Source organism: Haemaphysalis longicornis, unplaced genomic scaffold (genome assembly GCF_048455015.1).
Source record: "Haemaphysalis longicornis isolate Haplotype H1 unplaced genomic scaffold, Haemaphysalis longicornis Haplotype H1 scaffold_4, whole genome shotgun sequence".
Lineage (NCBI taxonomy): Eukaryota > Metazoa > Arthropoda > Arachnida > Ixodida > Ixodidae > Haemaphysalis > Haemaphysalis longicornis.
The window spans coordinates 88,423,965-88,445,364 of NW_027526361.1; the positions used below are offsets into that span (position 1 = coordinate 88,423,965).

Consider the following 21,400-nt stretch of genomic DNA (forward strand, 5'->3'; position numbering starts at 1 on the left):
CTCTTCGCTTTCCCGCTCACCTCTTATGCTGTTCCTCTCTCGTCGCGCTCTTTCCAAGGTAAACACGCCAGAGGTTTGCTCTAGGCAATTTATATTTACCGCGTTCCACTGCTCCAGGCCTGGTGCCTCGATGCCAGCGCTCCCATACGGTGGCGACAGACGTGATCGAGGCCCCGTACTTCAATGTTTATAGAACCACGTTGCCCTACTCCACGTGTGTTCCAGCGGAATGTGGAACCTATCTAGTGGAACCTTTCGTAACTGCTGCCGTTTGATTTCTTTAAATTTTGCCAGAAGCTATAGCGGCGTGAGCGACAGCAGGCGACGGAGTGATTTTTTTTCTGCAGTGGGTGTAATTCATTTGCTATCGCAAAAATCAAGCATCCACGATTTTTGTATCGATTTTTGTATAAAGGAACACTGGAAACATCAGTTATGCATTGATTTTACGGCTCATATGGTCGTACTGTTTGGTTCTTGTTCAACAATGTTGACAAGTATGAACATTGGCACAGGCCTTAGATGTTTAGGTTTGGCTGTGGGTATATAAACCTATTGTTGCGCTTCTGTTCCATTTTTGCCGGGTAGCTAAACCGAGTAACAGACATACCAAAATTTTACCGTTCAAGTAGCCCCAGAAAGACTATCATCTTTAATAACGACGAATTGCGGCTGGGTGGCCATGATTCAGGCCTCAGACTTTTCGGGGACCGGGCTCAATCTCCAGTTCCGAAGACTGCTATTCTGCTTTTCTTTCTCCCTTTTGGTTACTCCCCCTATACATTTTCGTATATGCGCCTCTGTCCCTCTCTCTGAAATATGTGCTAAGAAAGTATACGCTCGTGTACCTACGCGCACAAAATTTTGCCGATGACTTGGGCACCGAAAAATGCCTGTGATGTCTAAACGACACTGGAGCGTACTCACAGAAAACCAACAACCGTGGAGTAATTCTCCCTGAGAAAGCCTGCCTCGCCTTTGTGACGAATTCGTTGGTTTGGTCTGAGTGGGAATCAAGGCGCGTGGCAAAGGCGCAGCGTGCTATCACGTCCAGGGCGTAGTTCCCAAAAAACCTGAAAACAAATTTTGCATACGTGTTAAACCGATTAGTTTGGCCCTTCATGGAGATCCAGGCTCATTACCAGCCGCAAATTTATTAGATCTACCCCCTTTTTTGCTAACTCGTGCAGAGCCGCAGGATAATAAAATAAAATATTCACTCCAGCTACTTTGAAAAACCTTGAGGCTAACTGAAGTTTTGTGGAAGGTCCTCCGTACAATTTTTCTTAAGCTGTGGTTGTTTAAACGTTATCAGTTCGCGCTGCTCCTGGTTTGACAGCACAAAAAATCATTGCAGTTTTCGGTCGTCCAGATAACACAACCAACTTTGCTCGCGTACGCTGCAGTGAGCCCATCCTCCGCTATGGAGTGTATTGCAAGCATTGGTGGTTGCATGACCACACATATTCGGCGGGAGTTTGGCTTTACAGAATGCAACGCTACCAGGTGGGTTGCAGCAATGAAATATTTCTTGAAAGTCTCTTCCACTCGTTTTCGCGTTTCAGTTTAGAAGTATCCATCAAGGCGTTGAATGCGCGGACATTTTTCGTTACAAAAAAGCTACAGAATAAATAAAACGGAGAAGTTCGGGTCAGCTTTTCCAGAGAATATAGGCAAACAACCCGCTCATCCACCACAAGAAAAATTTTGTTTGGAAACCATTCTTGGGAGTGAAAGCGACAGTAATATTCTTAATAAGATTATCTCCTAAAGACATATCTGGCTTTCTGTGATAATAGCTTATGTTTTGTAATTAGTTTTCGGCTCTACCGCTTTTTTTAAATGTCGGAAGTGGGAAAATCAATCAGAACGTCATTACATCAAAATTTTTTCGAAGTGATAGGCACATGCGTACTGTTTGATGTCGATGTCTTCCGCCTTTGCAGCCGCTTTTTTCAGATGCTCCGCTGTAACTATGGCGCAGTCTTCAATCAGCGCATTCATCTGCGACATTAAGAACACTTCTTAGAAAAGAAACGACACGATTACAGAATAACGTCTGATAGGTATACGCTGCGCTCCATTCGCACGCTTGAAAGCTCTAAACAGGGGCACCCATATATGAGCGGATGGTTTCTAACAAACGCTAGTAACGATTTCAGTGTCTGTCATGGCGAATAAAGCGTAGAGTAAGTGTTGATGGGTGACTTATTCTACCTTGAGAAACATCAGCTACAGACTGTATGGTTTGCGGGGAGTTGAATGACCAGAACTGCTCCATAGCCTTGGCCGTCTTCATTTAGTGGTCCCTTTCTCGATCCTGTCTCTACGCTTCGCCACTCTGTGTACTCTTTTTCAGCAGACAGATCAGATTGCATTTTGGCTGGTCTTTTAGATAACGAAAATATGATTGTTACCGTATTGCTGGTAAATGTGATGCACATTTGTTCGTTAGCATGAACTGTCGAAGCTTCGGCTTCGTATTCGTTCCGCGACAGCTTTTACGTTCATTCCATTTCTTCGATTTCAAGATGACACCATTTGTAAGTACGGAATTAGAAAAAAGCAACGTGGGCTTTAAACTCGAGAACATTTTAATTTGCCTCAAACACGACGAAGGTTCTGTAAGCTTAACAAAACTTTAAATGACATTTTTTCTGATACGAATAGCTACGCAAATAGGTAACCAATATAGTATACATCTCATCTGAAGCAGTTTTGAAACGCTGGTGTTTTTGTTTGTAGGTCCACCCTTTGTTGACATTTTCTAGGCCAATCCTAAGCCTTCTGTACCACAAAAAATTCAAAGAAGAAGCTTGACACACAATGCATATTAACATGAATAGATCATGAAAGGGCTAGAATGAGCCGAGTTCAGGTTCTAATTTCTCTTAATAAAAGGATCTCAATCCCGCCTATCCAAGCAGATTAGTGGGGTGACGTTCATCGAGCGTAGCTCCGTGACATTAAAAAAGGGAATGCCCTCTCTCACTATAAAATAGAGCTGTTCGTGGAAACACTAATATCGATTAGTGTGACCCAAATATTTTTGCTCCGAGCAATAAGTTATCACACTGTTTTAACCATTAAAGGAAGCAGAAGTAGAAGGTGATATCCAACGTTACTTTTCGAAGCTTCCCAGTGGAGAAAGCTGGGCTCGCGGCTGGTCGGATCTTGCGCCACTGCTCAACAGAAACGCTGCTCATCATGTTATCGAGCAGAGGGTCGTAGAACTTGAAGGGCTGTAAGAGAGAACGCATGAGGTGGTGTACTCGGGTACAGGTTAACAACGGCAATAGCTTATGTAGTGTATCACGCCTCCCGTAGCGACGGATCCAGACGTCGACGCGCGCGCGCATTTTGAACGGAAATTGGTCTCAAAGGGTAACAGCTTCTGCTTTTTCTCACGTGGTTTTTTCGTCATCGCCGCAATACTTTATAGGCAGATTAAGTCAGCAAAACCGCGAAAAGGACTGCTATCACGCTCAAAATACTCGCAGTAGCACGCTATTTGTGCACCGCGGAGGAACGACAAGCTGCTGTTATGAGGCGCAGGGGCAACTTCCGTTGTCGTTCTTAAATTGTACCCGAGCATAGCGCTATAATTATAGACGCCACGTAATGTATATTGAAAGAAATCCTGTACTTGCAAAACATTTATTTTTTGTTATCATGACAAATAAATGGGCTCATTTGTTGGGAGAAAGTATCTGTGGGAAGTGGCTTGGACACGTAAAGGCACTCGTGCATAACTGGTGCAGAAGTACAAAAAATGCGGATGAAATAATGCACTTGTTGCATTAATTAAGGTACAGCGTCATATATCTCACCAATCAACGTGTTCTAAAATATGCAGGTCGCTTATTACCATTTGGATGCTTAACATCGCTCACACAGAAGGCTGTGACTGTCCGAATATTCATGCAAAAAATATCGAAGCAGCTTTCTTAGGGGAAATATGATTAAACGCGGAGCTTTCTCCAATGCAGCGTGAGCGAAATTCCAAATCCAAAATCCAAACTGCTTCGGCCGTGTCGGAATGGCGCCGTCGCATAGACGTCGGATACATAACATGAGGGACTAAAGTTCCATTCCGACCACGGGAAGCGCTTGTCTCTTCAGGTGCTTTATGTGCCTTCGCTTATCATCATCATCATCATGTGGCCATTGTGGAAGCCCATTGTGTAAAGGTGGCCGTCCTGCAGTGCATTGTGGTGCAGCGATCTACGGCGCAAGTGGGGTATAAAAAGCTTCCCTCGAAAACCATATGGTTTTTGCGCGAACCCCGCAATATCGTGCGAATGCATCCTACGGTACTACTTATAAAGCGCAGACTGTGTATATACGCAGCCCTGGGCTAGGCTTCAGGGTACGGACGCAGGATTCAGAGTATGCCACAGGCCTCTTGTGGCCGACCTGCCGAGTGTTTGATTGAAATTCTTGAATGATTGAAATGGTCGAGCTGAACAGCCGCTTGATAAAGTTTTTTCTAACACACCTCTGCAGTTATGTGCCATGGTCGGCGAGCTTGATTCGAATTGCCGAAGGCATCGACGCTTGTGTGGCATTAGATGTGGGCCGAAGACGTCATCGTGCTCAATTTCCCTATGTGTTCTATATTTCTCCCCTTCTATATACCTCTAAAGGGGTGGACGATAGGTTCTTTTAGACAAATGTTTAGGTTTAACGTTTCGCAGCCATAACGTTAAGCTCAGCGACCTGGTAAGCAACTCCAAACCCATTGTGCGTCAGTGTGCAGGTATCGCATTGGACACTGCGAGACCTCAAAGCTTAACATTAAGCCTAATTTCGCGTCGGCGCTGGCCCGCGTCCCATTTCTTCCGTTTCGCACCCCGCATTTCGGCTCGCACCTTAGCGATGTGGACGTTGTTGCTACGGTTTTTAGAGCCCCCGAAATCCAGGGAGGTAGTGTAAAAGTTCTTTCTCATTAAAAGCAGTCATTTCATGCTAAAGTGCCGATGCGGCGAAATACAAGTTGGGTTTATTCAAAAGACTGTATTGACCTAGTTTAAATGACGTCATTTTTTTATGTCTGCTCTAAACAGTCGTTGTCCATTATAAAAAAAAAACAAATGACGCTGTCGCGACTTACGGAGCCACTCTCTTTCCAAGTCTTTATTACGTAACAATGACTTGTTTGTACAATTGGTGGTCGCCCACCACAGCCATGTTCAAGAAACATGGTTGTGTTAACGTAGCGTCGCCTCGAGTTTAGTTTGGTTGCATGGTTAGAAGGCTGACGTGCTGTTAACACACTCACAAATCTGTATTAGTGTATCCCTTATTTCACTTCTACTGACGCCCTGGAACGCGAGATTATGCAGTTTTGAAGATGTTTTATCCTCAGTTAAAGAAATAGCAGTTGCTTAGCTCGGTTATGCCAGGATATACGTAGCGTGAGTTAAGGTACAGCTGGTTATTCTTAGCTTTCCTGGTTGTCTAGGATTGGCTTCATTATCATTCTTACTGCTACTTCAATTACACACACACGGTATACGCATTATGTCACATGTATATTTATCAAGCGGCTCCGGCGCAGCGTCACCAATCGCCCCAGAGCTAAGCTGGTTCCATAGGCGCATGCGGGTGTTGCTGCGACGCACGAGCCATCGGTTCCACACCCGGCCACCCCTCACGTGATGATCAAGTGGACGGGGCCACCGCGTGCCGCGCTTGCGCAGCACGGTGTTGCTGCGACGCACGAGCCATCGGTATACACCCGGCCACCCGTCGCGTGATGATCAAGTGGACCAGGCCGCCACGTGCCGCGCTTGCGCAGCGCGGTTCTCCAGGAGCCACGCGAAACTGCTCAACCTCGGCCAGTGTAGCTCACGCTATAAACCGTCTTCCAGGCTGACAATTTGGTTGAGTGAGCCACCAAATGGGAGGTCTTTTTAACAGCCCATTTAAAAGCGTGATCCCACCCTGCCAGCCATAAAGGATTTACTCACCCTTCGGTTGGGCAATGATGGAAAGTCTTTGACCATAACCTGCTTTACCAGCTCGGGCTCTCCGACGAAAAGAACAACATTGCCAGCCTCGAAGGCGCTGTGAGTGAAAAACGAACGTAAAGAAACGGTCATTCAGAATATTGAACATTCAACAGGAAGCCATCAGCCCTTTCAGCCCCAGATTTTGTACTTCTAGCGAAAAACGTTTTTCTGTATGTTTGTTTTACTTTTGGACCTTATGAGCTTACAAACGAAGAATTGGGCTTGTGGTGGAATTAGCAATTTTTCAGGCATGACATCTAATTAGGTCACCAGGTAATTAAAATTTAAATTTCAAGCAAAACATTTTTTGCTTGTTTTCATAAATTTTACCAATCACTGAGCCTACAGACAAGAAATAAAGCTGGTATCGCAAGTATTCATAAATTTCAAGTCATTTGGTCCCACTGGGACTGCAGTCCTATACGGATTGCCGCGACGTCATCCGGGTCTTCACTGCAGTGCCCTCCTCTTCCTATCGTTCAGCTGCAGAAAAAAACCCAAAACAGTGATATACATCGCCAGTGGCGTCCTTGAAGAACTCTTTCCCAGAACACTAGCAGTTCTGGCTTTGTTCTCGATGATCGAAGGGAATTTGGGGTGGTGTCCTCCATAAAGGACACTAGCGCCGAAAGGGTGATGGTCTGGATTTCACTGGGGTCAAGAAACCACACAAACCCAAAAGGCGCATGTTTAGCAGTAGGCAGTTCGGTTCAAACTTCACAACTCTAAATTAGCGCTAAAAACTAATGAGCCTGAGGAAAAACTGGATAGATCACACCCCAATATATTGCAGAGAATCCAAGGCAATCGCCGCCGGTATGCTTTGTCAAAGAACAAAGTAATCAAAGTGCAACCAATAATTTCAGCATCAGGCGGCCTTTATCAATCTCCACCTGTACTGTCACAGTGAGAAGCTCGCTAGGACCAATTACTTCCCAGAGAATAATATTCATCACGGGGATCGAACTGTGTCAACCGCTGACGGCATGACCAGCTACGTCGCCAGGAGTGCGAGGCTGAAAACACCTGCTACCTGCTTTGGACTACCAGCTATTGTATAGAGTGTGGTGGGCCCATGACATTTATTTACACAACGCGTGTGATTTAATATACTGTGTTGAGTTTGCTCAAACCCGTTACCCTAAGAGATTTGCCTATGTCAACTTCGCCCCTATGGCGGTAGGTAAACTAACGCCTGCATAGCCGGATTGGTAATGCTTTTGCGAACCCCATCTGAGACCACATATTACCGCCACCGAAATTCTTTTGCAGCGCCAGAAATTAGCTACTGCTTTTTACCGGCGTGCCCGATAAACAGCGCGGTTGCAGGGCAAAGTGCCCATTTGCTGGCGTCCCAGGGCTTACAACGGGTCTATGCAGGTTTCGCAACTTTCAGCACCGGTTCGGATACGTTTGTGGTGAAGCACTGCAGGACACCGCAAGAAAGTCGGAACACCTCGAGGCCCTCCAGGAGTTTAATTTTAAGGAGTTTAGGAATCTAAGGAGTTTAAAACAAACGTTCTCCGGAAAGGCAACAGGGCAAACGAACGGCTTTATCATCTCTAGAAGGTTTTATAATAGGTTGCTGTCAACAGCGGGACCTGAACCGCCATGCTATAATTAACGCAATGGGTCGCCGTGAGCCTCCTGATTTTTTTCGTTATTGACATACATCTCATCGCTTTTACATCTCATTAACATACATCTCATCATTTACATTTACTTCTATTGACATACATCTCATCAAGTGCCTCTGTCCCCTGACCTACTTACGGTGCTTACAACTGTAGTCAACTGGGGAACCAATCATTTGCGTTCCGTACCGGTAGGATGAGTAGGTGTGTTTGGCGCAGCCACACAACAGTCGAGCTTTATGGTTTCACACTAGGGCTTTATTTTTTTGTCTCACTTTTATTTTCTCACTTTTTGATACAGTGCTGTTACTCACCCGAAAAGCTTTCCGTATTTCTTGTATCTTGCATTGTCCAACTCATGTATAGGCTGAAATTAAAACCAAACAGCAAATATGAATTCGCCAACATAGGAATGGAGAGATGCTTTTGCAAGGGAGAACGTGTTGCTATAGGGCTAATTAATTCCGGACAGGTAAGAAGGCAGTAGTAAACATGCTGATCCAGTCCAGTCCGTACCCGCCGTGGTGGCTCAGTCGCAAAGGCGTTGCGCTGCTGAGTAAGTGGCCGCGGGTTCTATTCCCGGCCGCGGTGGCCGCTTTTCTGATGGAGGCAAAAAGCAAAAAACGCCCGTGTGTGCGAGATTTCGGCGCACGTTAAAGATACCCAGGTGGTCAAAATTAATCCGGAGCCCTCCACTACGGCGCGCCTCATCGCCTGCGTTGCGTCGGCGCGTTCAAACCATACAATAAATCAGTCCACTCCGTCCAACCCAACTCCTATCCATCCATCCATCCATCCATCCATCCATCCATCCATCCATCCATCCATCCATCCATCCATCCATCCATCCATCCATCCATCCATCCATCCATCCATCCATCCATCCATCCATCCATCCATCCATCCATCCATCCAGCCAGCCATTCACCCATCCATCCATCCATCCATCCATCCATCCATCCATCCATCCATCCGTCCTTCCGTCCGTCCGTCCGTCCATCCATCAATACACACATATATGCATGCATGCTTGCACATAAATACGTAATACATACATACATACATACATACATACATACATACATACATACATACATACATACATACATACATACATACATACATACATACATACATACATACATACATACACGACTAATGCATGCAGCTAACACATGTAGTTGACCTTTCATTTGAAAATTTCACAGACACTGAGAGCACGATGCTTTAAAGGCAGGCAAAACATACATCCTAAAAAATTTACACCATCTTCCCGCGAGGGGAACCATGGGGTAGATGCAACGCATAGGGGGTTGCCGTTGCATTTCCGTTATGTTAGCGATGTCAGCGTGTGGATTGCTGTTGTTGTGTATCCTATTTACGCAGCATGTTCACCCCCGATGCGTCGCATCTACCCCATGGTTCGCCTCGCGGGAAGATGGTGTAAATTTTTAACCGAGCGCAAGCTGCGCGCTAACGCACAGCTGGCACGGCGACGGGAGCGAGCGCAGCCGAGCGCAAGCTGCGCGCTGACCGCGCTGACGCACAGATGGCGCTGCGGTGAGAGCGGTGGAGCGTGCAGCTGCCGTGGTGAGGAGAATGGGGGAGGGATGCGGACTACGCTGCGACAACGCGGGACAAGGCGAGTTAAAAAGATGCGTTGCATCTAAAAACCCGTTGGAAAAACATGCTCGCATTGAGCCACACTGGATGAGTGGCTCAATTTATACCTACTAATTTATACCTCTTTGGTGATTTAACTAACATCGTAGTCATCATACAGATTAGCGCTTCAATTTAGTATTTTTTACAGATACAGCTGCACGAGCGAGAAAAGTAACCCCACCCGCCGCGGTGGCTCAGTGGCGAAGGCGGTGTGCTGCGGAGCACGAGGACGCGGCTTCGATTCCGGGCCGCTACGGCCGCTTTGCTGATGAAGGCGAAAAGCAAAAACGCCCGTCTGTAAGAGGTTTCGGCGCACTTTAAAGATCCCCAGCTGGTCAAAATTAATCCGGAGCCCTCCACTACGGCGCGTCTCATCGCCTGCGTTGCGTCGGCGCGCTAAACCCTGCAGTCAATCAATCCAAAAATGGGGCCCCGATCTACAAAGCTTAAATATATCCTAATCAGAGAACAGTCATAAGCGTTCATGTTTATGTTCACGCTTCTTGTTTTTCTGTCGTAGAAAAAATTGAAACTTGTACGTCAGCATCTTCAAACGGGAGTCTTAAAGACACACTGAGGAGGAATAAATGGTAACAACTATAAGCCTTGCGAAGTTAAAGCTCGCAAAGAATACCTGCCCTGCTGAATCTTTTCATAACAAACGCACGCGTTTTCAAAGGTGTTCGAAAATGATACATTTCTTGTACCCCTTTCTCTGGTCTAGTGACGTTGGCTGTAGAACGACATTACTGATAAAATTCAAGCGCCAAATTTAACAAATGGCAAGCCCATTTAACCGGCACAAGTTGTCTGTAAGCAAGCACAAAGTTTATTTTTACCATGGACTGATGAAATACGAAACCTTAAAGGCTCAAAGAGCACCAGATGCTGATGCAAACATGCCTGATTTCACTGCAGTAATTTTTAAAGCTACAATTAAAGCCTTAAAGGTAAGCTGTCTTCTTCCAAGCTGTACACAAGAACTAACGCCGTATAGATTTCTGATAACTAGTAAAATAAATATTTACATCATGCCAAGTACACAATGCCGACACAAAAGAGTTAGACAGGTCTTTTTCAGGGTCCCTTAAGGCTTTCGTAATCAATCAAACCACTCACCTCGTATAAGTAAGGCGACAAAAACACTGAGACCATTTCGGGCATATTCTAAACATTCAAGAATTTAAATACGTATAGGGAGCCTTATTTCGCTGGGTGTTATACACTTTTGGAGAACGGAAAAACTGGTTGTACAAAAACGTTCCCTACTCAAACTGACTGGTTTTTCAAAGTACAAACGCTACCGGGAGGTGTAAGAAGGTCGTAGGATCAAATGCTTACAGAGAATAACAGCTTCAATGTTGGTCCAAAAATGAAACCGTACGGTTCCGATGCAACGTTCTGGCCCTTCCAGTGGTTCCGTCTCCTTGACACGTGCCTGCGAAAGCAACACAGGCAAAGCAATGGCCGAATCTTTGTTGACGATATCGATATTACGGAGTTTTCACAGTGCAAGCGGGGGTTGGTTGTAAAGGATTTTACATGTTTTGTGCAGACCCTTATGTCGAAAAATTGGGAAACGCGGATACAGCAAAATGCATTTCTCGTTCTGCTTTGTGCGCAAGCGAAGGATATAGCAGAAGATATTCTCACCGCATCATGAATTTCGCGCGAACTTTTATGTAAAGCCCATAAATGTTCAGCTAGCTTTCATCGGTTGAAATTTTTCGCCCGGCGTTCGCTTTTTCTCCGGCAGGAGTCGTCAGTATAGCATTCCTACTGCTTGAATGATTTGAATGATTTGCAATCGACTTATTGAACCCGGAGGCGTTAAACATATCGGTGTACAGCATGAATAAGCACGTAATAACTTCTTGATAAAAGCGGCAGCTTGCCGAGGCAATAAAAATTACGTCTGGAAGTAAGATTGTGAAAAATAGCCACGACATACCTTGTACTCGGCATTGTGGAAAATTGTTGGCCAAAATTGTTGAGGGAAATTGAGGCTGGACATCAGCAATCACCAGTTACTCACATATTTTGTCAACACCCACAACAACCAGATGGTTTCGGTCTAGCAGCAACCCATAGGCTCCGTGGGGTGGAATACAAACCGCGAGTAAGTAAGGGGGGGGGGGGCTCATACCGTGTTTTTTGCACAGTCTAGCAGGAACCGCACGCCTACATTCTCGCTTGCGCGGCGTCTTAATGGCACCCAAAGGTTGAACGTATTCGTGGTTAACTTGTGAGCCGACCTGATGACACTGTTATGCGGGAGACATCTTCATATCTTTCTTTCGCTTTCATGAAATGATAAGCGAAATGACCCACGTAGCCATCATAAATCAGTTTACAGTGCTAATCGTGGTCAACTGGCGGTCAAGTGCCAACTCGTCATGGTGAAGTGCCAACTGGGACGGGGATGGGGAAAGCTTCTTACGTCCAGCAGGCCGTGATCCTGCGCCGAATGCAAGGATCTTTGCACCAGGGATTCTTGAACTTCCGCCGCCGAGCTTGTTAGCGCAGACTCTCACTGCTCGTGAGATTGCTTGTTAATGGGGTTCAGGTTATGTGCTCTAGAGAATGCGTGATGGTGAGTTGCAGTGCGCGCAGTCTGTTGTAAAGAGGGATGATGAGATCTCCGAGAGGATTATGTGATTGTGAAATGTTTGTGTTTGCTGTCTTAGGAGTATGTACGCTGATAGTAAGAGGTGCGGGGCAATATATGGTCCTCTCATGTGCGTGTAGCGTCACGGTATCGAGTTTTAAGTGGAGTAAAAAATTCATCGGGCTACTACAGTCTGTTTACGTTGTTTGAAGGCAAAGAAGCCTGCCGGCAGTTATCAGACCTCTGTTCGGCTGTGTCATATTTGCGTGTGTTTCTTTGCTTTGTAGGTTGTTTTGAATGACAGGCGTCTTTACAATTACATCCTGCTTTAATGTCTTTCTTTTTTTTCGCGCCTTCGTCTCAAGGCGCAAATTATTTACACAGTCAGATTGGTGACACTGCATTCCACAGCTTTCCCGGAATCAGAATGCTCCGTGGATGGAGTGCACCCTTTCTACTCACGTGCCGTCACATTTGCCTGCCACGCTTGGGCACACAGTGGGTATTTTTTTTCCTCGCTGAACACATGCTGCGGTAGAGCAGTGTTAAACCACCTAAATACCGTTCTGGAGACCAGCGTTAGATAAAATACCATAATTGTTTTTTGTTTGTTTACTCTTTGCCACCGCGGACATTTTCTGTACAGGACGACAACGACAAGAACGCCGCTTTGTCGAACTATGGGGCATTCCGGGTCACCGCCTTCAAAGAAGCGCCGGTGACACCCGCTTTGTGCGCTTCCAGTCACACTCAACCGCCTTAAAAGAAGCACCGGTCAAGGACACACCCGCTCTGTGCGCTGCCGTGAGCATTACCTACAGTTCGCTTGTTCGCTCTAAGCGAAGCAAGCTAACGACATGCTTCCAATCACCCAGTTAAAATGCATGCATTTGTGTTGGGACTCAGGATCACGGCCAGCAGGCCGTGATCCTGCGCCGAATGCAAGGATCTTTGCACCAGGGATTCTTGAACTTCCGCCGCCGAGCTTGTTAGCGCAGACTCTCACTGCTCGTGAGATTGCTTGTCACCGCCTTCAAAGAAGCGCCGGTGACACCCGCTTTGTGCGCTTCCAGTCACACTCAACCGCCTTAAAAGAAGCACCGGTCAAGGACACACCCGCTCTGTGCGCTGCCGTGAGCATTACCTACAGTTCGCTTGTTCGCTCTAAGCGAAGCAAGCTAACGACATGCTTCCAATCACCCAGTTAAAATGCATGCATTTGTGTTGGGACTCAGGATCACGGCCAGCAGGCCGTGATCCTGCGCCGAATGCAAGGATCTTTGCACCAGGGATTCTTGAACTTCCGCCGCCGAGCTTGTTAGCGCAGACTCTCACTGCTCGTGAGATTGCTTGTTAATGGGGTTCAGGTTATGTGCTCTAGAGAATGCGTGATGGTGAGTTGCAGTGCGCGCAGTCTGTTGTAAAGAGGGATGATGAGATCTCCGAGAGGATTATGTGATTGTGAAATGTTTGTGTTTGCTGTCTTAGGAGTATGTACGCTGATAGTAAGAGGTGCGGGGCAATATATGGTCCTCTCATGTGCGTGTAGCGTCACGGTATCGAGTTTTAAGTGGAGTAAAAAATTCATCGGGCTACTACAGTCTGTTTACGTTGTTTGAAGGCAAAGAAGCCTGCCGGCAGTTATCAGACCTCTGTTCGGCTGTGTCATATTTGCGTGTGTTTCTTTGCTTTGTAGGTTGTTTTGAATGACAGGCGTCTTTACAATTACATCCTGCTTTAATGTCTTTCTTTTTTTTCGCGCCTTCGTCTCAAGGCGCAAATTATTTACACAGTCAGATTGGTGACACTGCATTCCACAGCTTTCCCGGAATCAGAATGCTCCGTGGATGGAGTGCACCCTTTCTACTCACGTGCCGTCACATTTGCCTGCCACGCTTGGGCACACAGTGGGTATTTTTTTTCCTCGCTGAACACATGCTGCGGTAGAGCAGTGTTAAACCACCTAAATACCGTTCTGGAGACCAGCGTTAGATAAAATACCATAATTGTTTTTTGTTTGTTTACTCTTTGCCACCGCGGACATTTTCTGTACAGGACGACAACGACAAGAACGCCGCTTTGTCGAACTATGGGGCATTCCGGGTCACCGCCTTCAAAGAAGCGCCGGTGACACCCGCTTTGTGCGCTTCCAGTCACACTCAACCGCCTTAAAAGAAGCACCGGTCAAGGACACACCCGCTCTGTGCGCTGCCGTGAGCATTACCTACAGTTCGCTTGTTCGCTCTAAGCGAAGCAAGCTAACGACATGCTTCCAATCACCCAGTTAAAATGCATGCATTTGTGTTGGGACTAGGTCACACCTCGATAGAAGAGAGAATTCGACTGCACCGACTTCATTAGAAGGGCGGCGCAGTTTGCAGGCGTGTCCCAATTTGGCATGTGGCACACGCCTGCAACGTCCGATTTGAAAATAATCGGTTGCCTTAAACAAGAGCCATCCGAGCTCGTCTACACTTCTCATTTCTTGATGAGCAGTAAGCTCCGAAGAATCGTCGATGATATTATTTCCTTTAGAAAGAATGCATTATTTCTTTTTCGAGTAAAGTATTGGAGCATCCCGGCCGCGGCGGCCGCTTTTCTGATGGAGGCGAAAAGCAAAAACGCCCGTGTGTACGAGATTTCGGCGCACGATAAAGATCCCCAGGTGGTCAAAATTAATCCGGAGCCCTCCACTACGGCGCGCCTCATCGCCTGCGTTGCGTCGGCGCGTTAAGCCCCACAATCAATCAATCAAAGTATTGGAGCGTGTATTCTAAAGATAAGGTTGGACTGAAACCAAATAATTTTGATTCTGAATATGTATCATTGAAGTAAAATAACTCTGATTCGAAATATTTTACTACCTGCAGGGGCCAATAAATACTGCCACATAACGGCGCTGTTCGCACTAGTCCTCGTTTACATCGCGAAACCGACCGCGATTGGTCGATGACAGTAAATCGGCGGCGAAATACTTGCGCGAGTTCCATAAACAGAGCTTTCCCGTGTGGTACAAAGACAGATACTCACAAATACAGAAGGAAGCAGGCTGTCACAGCGAGAACCACCCATTCTGGCAAGCCGAGTAATAGCGTCATGCTTGGCAAAACGCGCTATACAACCACGCCAGTTTTGTGGATTTTGTCAGAGGGATCCTTGGTACGAACACAGCAGAATGATGAAGGCAATGCACACGGTAATATCCTTTTAACACAGAGAAGGTCAACGTTTGTGAGCGAGCGCGCAATGAGCAGGACGACAGCCCCGTGCGGTCGTGGCGAAGTCCCGCGCTGCTGTGTATATCAAACACCCGCCCAGAAGGCAGGGAAAGGGCAGCCGGTTCAGATGTGACGAAACGGTAGCGAAGAGGGAGGAAGTGTCAAGGTCCGCTTTCGCTCTTGGGGCGGCTCGGCACGTGCCCGATATATGGTGGCAACTGGGTGGGATGTACGCTGTTGGCCACTTTTCATATGCGGGCTACGAACACCATCAACAACAGGCTCAACGAAACACCCTCTATTGTGTTTGTCGATGAATGTGTATTGTAAAGGGGCCTGTGATTGAGGTCATGACTGTATTGGCGGTATTAGGCTAAGGGACCGATACCAGTGCATTGAGGTGCAGTTTGCGAGCACCTCTAAGCTCCCCTGCTCGGCACGCCACATGCTTGCTTAGGTCTTGCAGTGTGTGAGAGATCGATAAAAGCATTTCTCGTGCGGTGCTGGATGCCACGCAATCTTGATCAAACTGTCATGGCGTCAAGCGCCGACGACTTCCGAACCTTTGGCGTCTGACCAACTATAATAGAATAACATGCCCGTATATAGACGTACCTTAGGGGAACTGGGATGTCATGAATAAAAACAATGCACTTTTTTTGTAATTGCGGAGGCTGTTGAACACTTTGTACGGGACATATTTTGGCTTGAGAAATTCATGTTTACAGGATGATTTAATAAATCATTATTGGTACTCATTCAATTTTTATTGGCTGCGCTTGATACATTGCTGAAACGCCGTCTTCATGCTGAATTTCAAGAAGACAATAAACTGAACATCCGTCCATCGCCTAGGTTCTTTGCCTGATTCCCAGCGTAATGTCTTTCGCGGTGAGGACAGTGAATCCCTTCTGGAACTCCAGTGGAACCTAGAAAGAAATGAAAAGGAAGCAGTCATTCCTTGAAACTCCATGAACAATGTTTTTATTTGGGAGAAAAACACTACTGAACATAAAAATTTACATGCGTTACCGCCAAGCTATTAACGATTTAATCCAAGTAACCCTTTGTGGAGCCCAATCGCCTCAAAGAGCAAATTAGAAAATTCAAACGGACATTTAAGGCTGCTTACATACGTGAATACAAAAGTTTAAATTTTATTTCAACCTATGCCATTTGTTACGAATCAGCGGGAATCGAGGAACCGGGAATACGTGCAGTAGTGGCCGGCTTGGAAATTTTTTATGCAACCCGACAACATTTCAGGCGTTCTGAGACATCGTATGAACCCAAAATTTATTCTCATGTTTCTATTTTCGCCCATGACAATTGTTATTAAAGGCTGACAGAATGGAATTTAGTTCATAATTCTTGCAAAGTAGGTGTTTCCACGTACAGACGAAGACATGCAAAGGCGTAATATTATCGGTTACTTTTGAAATTGTTCGTTGTTTTTTTTATGGAGAGGAATTTAAGAGATGAACAATAGGAGGGCGCTATTGAATGAATGCCAAAACCTTGAAAAGTTCAGTGTTCGCAATACAACGTAAGTCTCCCGGTAAGGTGACTCGGTTCGCAGTGTGTACCTTATGGAATTTTAAATATAATGACCGTGGCCTAACAACAAAAACCAGGCAGATTATAGACCGTTTTCTTTGTGCATGTGTTTGTTTCCAGTAGGAAGCACACTTTTAGTTTTCTCGCGAAGTGCGTTCCAAAGTCGCCTGAGGTGGCGCGGAAGTAATGATCTCACCATTGTTTCAGCTCTATTCTATCTAACTTGCGCTGTTCTTTTCACGTCATTTTATGTGAGTCCGTATTATTTTCATATTGATTATTATTTTTTAGTATCTGCATTCGGTATGTAGAAGAACAAAAATATAATTTACTGCCCACCTTTGGCCGCATTGATTTAAAAAACATCGAAAGAAGCACTCACAGGTTAGAATTGGAGGCCGCAAATGAAAACAACCAACAACGGGCACCGAAACCTAAACGCATAGCAAGCATAGCTTGAAAAACCGGACTCCGGCTAAGCAAGTGATGCATTTTGTTCGCCCGTAAAGACAATATGCATCTCTAATACCGCCTTGATCAGGCCTGAAACTTTACCTTGGAAACTCATTCAGTAGTTTCCCCTGCAGACTGGTCGAACTGCAGATTTTGTGAGCTGCACCAGGCTCTTCCAATCACCTCATCAAAAAGTACACGAGTCGTCACTCCGGAAGGACACAACTAAATCTGCTGCACGCATCGAAAATCCCACGCAGCTCAGAGCCGACAACGTCATCGGTAGACGGACATCGCTCCCTGCAGTATATCACCCAACAGCGTGCAACCGACCCAAACCCTATCTTTCTAAAACATGTGTGTAACCATTTGTCAATTACTTTGATACCACTCCGCTCGGAGTAGCGGCACGTACGTTGTAAAAACGATCGACCTGATCTCCGCGCCAACTGCATTTTTGGCAGCCTTAAATACAACCATTAAAGCTGCTCATGGTAAAATCCTCGATCTCCCTGTTAATTGATTATTTCTTTAAAATGTTATAGGTGAATCTCACTTGTGTCTTCTCTGTCCGGACCAGCTGAACATTGCGAATAGTGTAGAGCACTGCCAACTTGACAACATGGAGGGCGAAACGCATGCCGATGCAATTGCGAGGTCCGGCTCCGAAAGGCAGATACGTGTATGGCTGTATGGATCCCACGTTCTTTTCGTCGAACCTGCAACGAATTTACGGTTGCAGCAAACCTGGCACCCTAGTTGGTGTACCTTCTAGTAACACAGTATCTGAATGAGTGAGTTGCTGTCTCGTATTACCTTTCGGGGTTGAAGGTGAACGGGTCGGGAAAGTATTCAGGGTCGTGGTGCATGGCATACACTGGAACGACGACCAAATCGCCTTTCTTCAGCTTAACTCCAGTATCTCCGAGAACGTAGTCATCAATCATGGACCGCCGCTCAATTCTGAACAAAAACATACATTCTCGTCAGCACTTACATGACTCTCCCGAAAGGGGAGCTCTAATCGTGCATTCTGCCTTTCTGACATATGTAAATGGAAACGGCATGTAGTTATTCAAGTTTACTGTTAAATCTTTTCATCTTGTCAAGCAAGTCGGAAACCCACTCCGCAGTCGCGCCAGAGTTACATGGCGGCAGCTTCGGTGCCTTTAAGACTAAAGTCACATTATACGAAATCCCGTTCCTTTAGACTCAATTCCTCACTCTCTGTACCTCTCGTATGCGCGAGGTTCACTGCCCCCCGAAATCAACACCTGGATCGCGTCCGAAATACTGCATTTTCTCATGTCAAACCTACACAGCACGGAGGCGTATGCTCTGGTCTTAGTATAACTGGTCAGTCGTATGTTCCGGAAACCTAAGTCGAGCACGTGAACAATCACGGGGGTATTTACAGCCACGCATCCGCGCCACGCAGACGAAGTTCTGCCACATCTGATCACAATACGCCAGTTTCGCAGCGCCCTCCGCTTACATATCGGTCTAGATAAACTTCAGTTATCCTCTCTCACTGAGGCGTGATGCGCTGATTGCGGAACACGCGTTATTTTTCAGCTCGGAAGCAACCAACCCGGGCATTCATCTCTGTCCATGAAAATGCGTCTCCGCAGCTGGGTGCATTACCGCCGATTCTATTGGGTGAAGTCAAGTCAAAAGATTTTATTGTAAACAGAAGGTTGAGTAAAGGGTTAGGGTATACAGAAGGAGATCCCAAAATCACTGACTGCAGCGGGGCCTCCTTTAAAAATTTATGTACGTGATGTTACGAAGGGCAGTAAACCGGAGATTTGATGAAAAGGGTGTTTTAGGCATAAATATCTAGACAATTACGCTTTTATTAGCAATAGTGCCGAGGTTAGGTTCCGTAAAATGCGAGTGAACATAAATATAAATATAATAAAAACACTCAAGTAAAACTATCTAGAAAATGAACAGCGAAACAACGAGTATAATTACTACTATATAAAAAACTGACACACAGTAGACACACTTCAATAAAGAATTGTAATAACCATAATTTTGAAGCGAAAATGAGCAGAGAGGGGAGTTTATAATTTCAATAACCTTTTTTTTTACACTCAGTTCTGTTCGTATCACCGTCAATACATAACTATTTCAAAAATAATGAATTCTCTTTGAGGAAATGGGATTTCAAAGCATTTTTGCAAGTATGCAGTGTTTTCAATTTCTTAATTTTCTTCGGAAGTTCACTCCAAATGGTAAATGCAATGAAATGGACCGTTTGGTTACCGTAATTAGTTAATCATTTACACAGGATTTAATTACCATTGGCGGAAAATCTCATGAGGTTGTGATTGGAAAGGCATGGGGCGGGAAAAATGAACGGGGAAGTAGGTTATTAATAGCATGATATAAGAAGATACAACGACTATACCTGGGAAGATTCGCAACTGTCAAAATGGCTTCATTTTCTTGAACGAATGCAGGTGAAGGAATCTTGAAGCCCCTCCAGTATATTTCGCTGCATTACTACCATCCAATTTTTGCCAAAGCGTCGCTAATGTGGCAATCGTCATGACGGATAGATGGATGAGAAACCGTTTATTCAGTATCAATCAGTTCTGTGTTTTGAAATTCCTTGCTAGGGGTTGGCCAGGTTCTCTTGGGACCTGGCGGCTTCCTGAGCTTGTATAATACGATCGCCTGTTGAGCTTTTACGTCTACGGTTACCATGAAAGCTCGCAGTCGCTTCCCATGCGTGTGCCGTTCGATATCTGTGGGTACGTCCACATCAACAGGACCATGCTCGCTAGGTATTCACAACGTTGGCATTTAGGGTGAAATTTTCTGGTTAAAGGAATTTGGGTGCCTTCCAACCTGTAATTTGCGTCAGATTGACTCTTCTGTTTTTCTCAGTTGCCATCCGCATCCGTATATTCCCTCTTCATCTATCTATATACAATTCTGTGAATTCTCGGTAAGTCAGCGCCCTCTACTTTTCTGACGATATCTCTTCTGTGGGAAGGAAGTTTTGGCCCACCTGTAAAAGAAGTCCTGGAATGAGCTCATCATCTCCTTCATTGCCCCCGAGAGTTTGATGTACCGGGGTTAAGATTAGTTAAACTTGGTGCTTCAATGGGGTTTTAAAACGATCCTGACCTCCTCAGCTGATTAGCGTCCACAGTGAAAATTAATCAGGGTGCTTTTGGAGTAGCAGAGATTGCTCACGTACTTTTGAAAGTAGATCCACTGCTACCACTGCTTCTTCCGCCGTTGCGTCCTACGTATTTCTTACCATCGTAAAAATCCAAGGTGTCTTACCTCGTTCCAGGCGGGTACATGCGAAGAGTCTCCGAGACAATGCAGTGCAGGTATTTCAGATTCGTCACAACATCCAGACTGGGATGCTCCCCCTTGAATTTCAAGACACACGGGAAATAGTTGCAAGAAATAAAGTCAACAAGGAGCCAGTCCCTATTCCAATTAACGCCAACTGAGGTTTCTCCAATACATTTTTTTGAGGGAGGGCATGTTTGCGAGCCACCCTTGGACTATGAGGCTCGGCGTATATAGTGGATTGCTTGAGATTAATTTTGACCGCCTGTTAATATTTAACTTATGCCAAAATCCCTACACGTGAAAGTTTTTGTTTTTCGCCTCAATCCAAAAAAATTCACAGCATATCCACGGGGTGAATGATGATGAGTGGGCGAAGCTCCTGAGGGGAAATCATCGGTAAAACCGTGACTCTTCAGTGAAAGTTCGCCCACTACATCTGTGTCCGAACGTAACGTCTAGAAAGTCTCGCTTAAACCGCGCGTCGGCACCTTGGGGCTGAGCTCGCCTGATGCGTTTTGCAGACGCCTCACGAGCTCTCACTGCATCGGGGTCTGCCTGCCGATACGCGCGCTTTCTCGCCGCTTCCCGTTCTCTGACGTTTTGGAGATCCTCTTCGCGCCGCAGCCGTGCCGCTTCGCGTACGGCAGGGTCCTCGTGCCGTTGCCGTGACGCTTGGGCCTCTTGTTCTCGAACGCTGGGATCTTGGCGGCGTCGTCGCGCAGCCAGACGACACGCTTCGGCCTCCCGCTCTCGTACGGCAGGATCTTGGCGGCGGCGTCGCGCAGCTTCACGGAGCGCTTCTGCTTCGCGGGCTCGCACATCTGCAGCCTTATCCATCGGGCGACTCCGAGCGCGCGCCAAGAGCGAACGGATTTTATTACAGCGCTCCCCGCCATCTAGTAAACAATCCAAGAACTAAACTAGAGGTAG

General features: G+C 46.1%; 2 protein-coding genes across 3 annotated transcripts in view; both read right to left on the reverse strand.

The window, feature by feature from the left end:
- LOC144178993 (cytochrome P450 3A11-like) overlaps positions 1–15,203 on the reverse strand; it is a 33,783-nt gene extending 18,580 nt beyond the window's left edge. The window contains exons 1-7 of the mRNA XM_077707153.1: positions 14,952–15,203; positions 10,655–10,751; positions 7,963–8,015; positions 5,973–6,069; positions 3,126–3,242; positions 1,916–2,004; positions 928–1,073 (exon numbers count right to left, since the gene is read on the reverse strand). Of these exons, the coding sequence (XP_077563279.1) occupies positions 928–1,073; positions 1,916–2,004; positions 3,126–3,242; positions 5,973–6,069; positions 7,963–8,015; positions 10,655–10,751; positions 14,952–15,019 (667 nt within the window). The 5' untranslated portion in view covers positions 15,020–15,203. The remainder of the gene's footprint in view (positions 1–927; positions 1,074–1,915; positions 2,005–3,125; positions 3,243–5,972; positions 6,070–7,962; positions 8,016–10,654; positions 10,752–14,951) is intronic.
- A 668-nt stretch (positions 15,204–15,871) lies between these two features.
- Positions 15,872–21,400, reverse strand: part of LOC144178994 (cytochrome P450 3A41-like) — a 34,733-nt gene continuing 29,204 nt past the window's right edge. The window contains exons 11-14 of one of the 2 annotated variants that reach the window (XM_077707154.1): positions 20,453–20,544; positions 17,966–18,112; positions 17,706–17,868; positions 15,875–16,068 (exon numbers count right to left, since the gene is read on the reverse strand). In XM_077707154.1, coding sequence (XP_077563280.1) covers positions 15,991–16,068; positions 17,706–17,868; positions 17,966–18,112; positions 20,453–20,544 — 480 coding nt within the window. In that variant the 3' untranslated portion in view covers positions 15,875–15,990. Of the gene's footprint in view, positions 16,069–17,705; positions 17,869–17,965; positions 18,113–20,452; positions 20,545–21,400 lie in introns of both variants that reach the window. The other variant, XM_077707155.1, reaches the window with a different exon arrangement.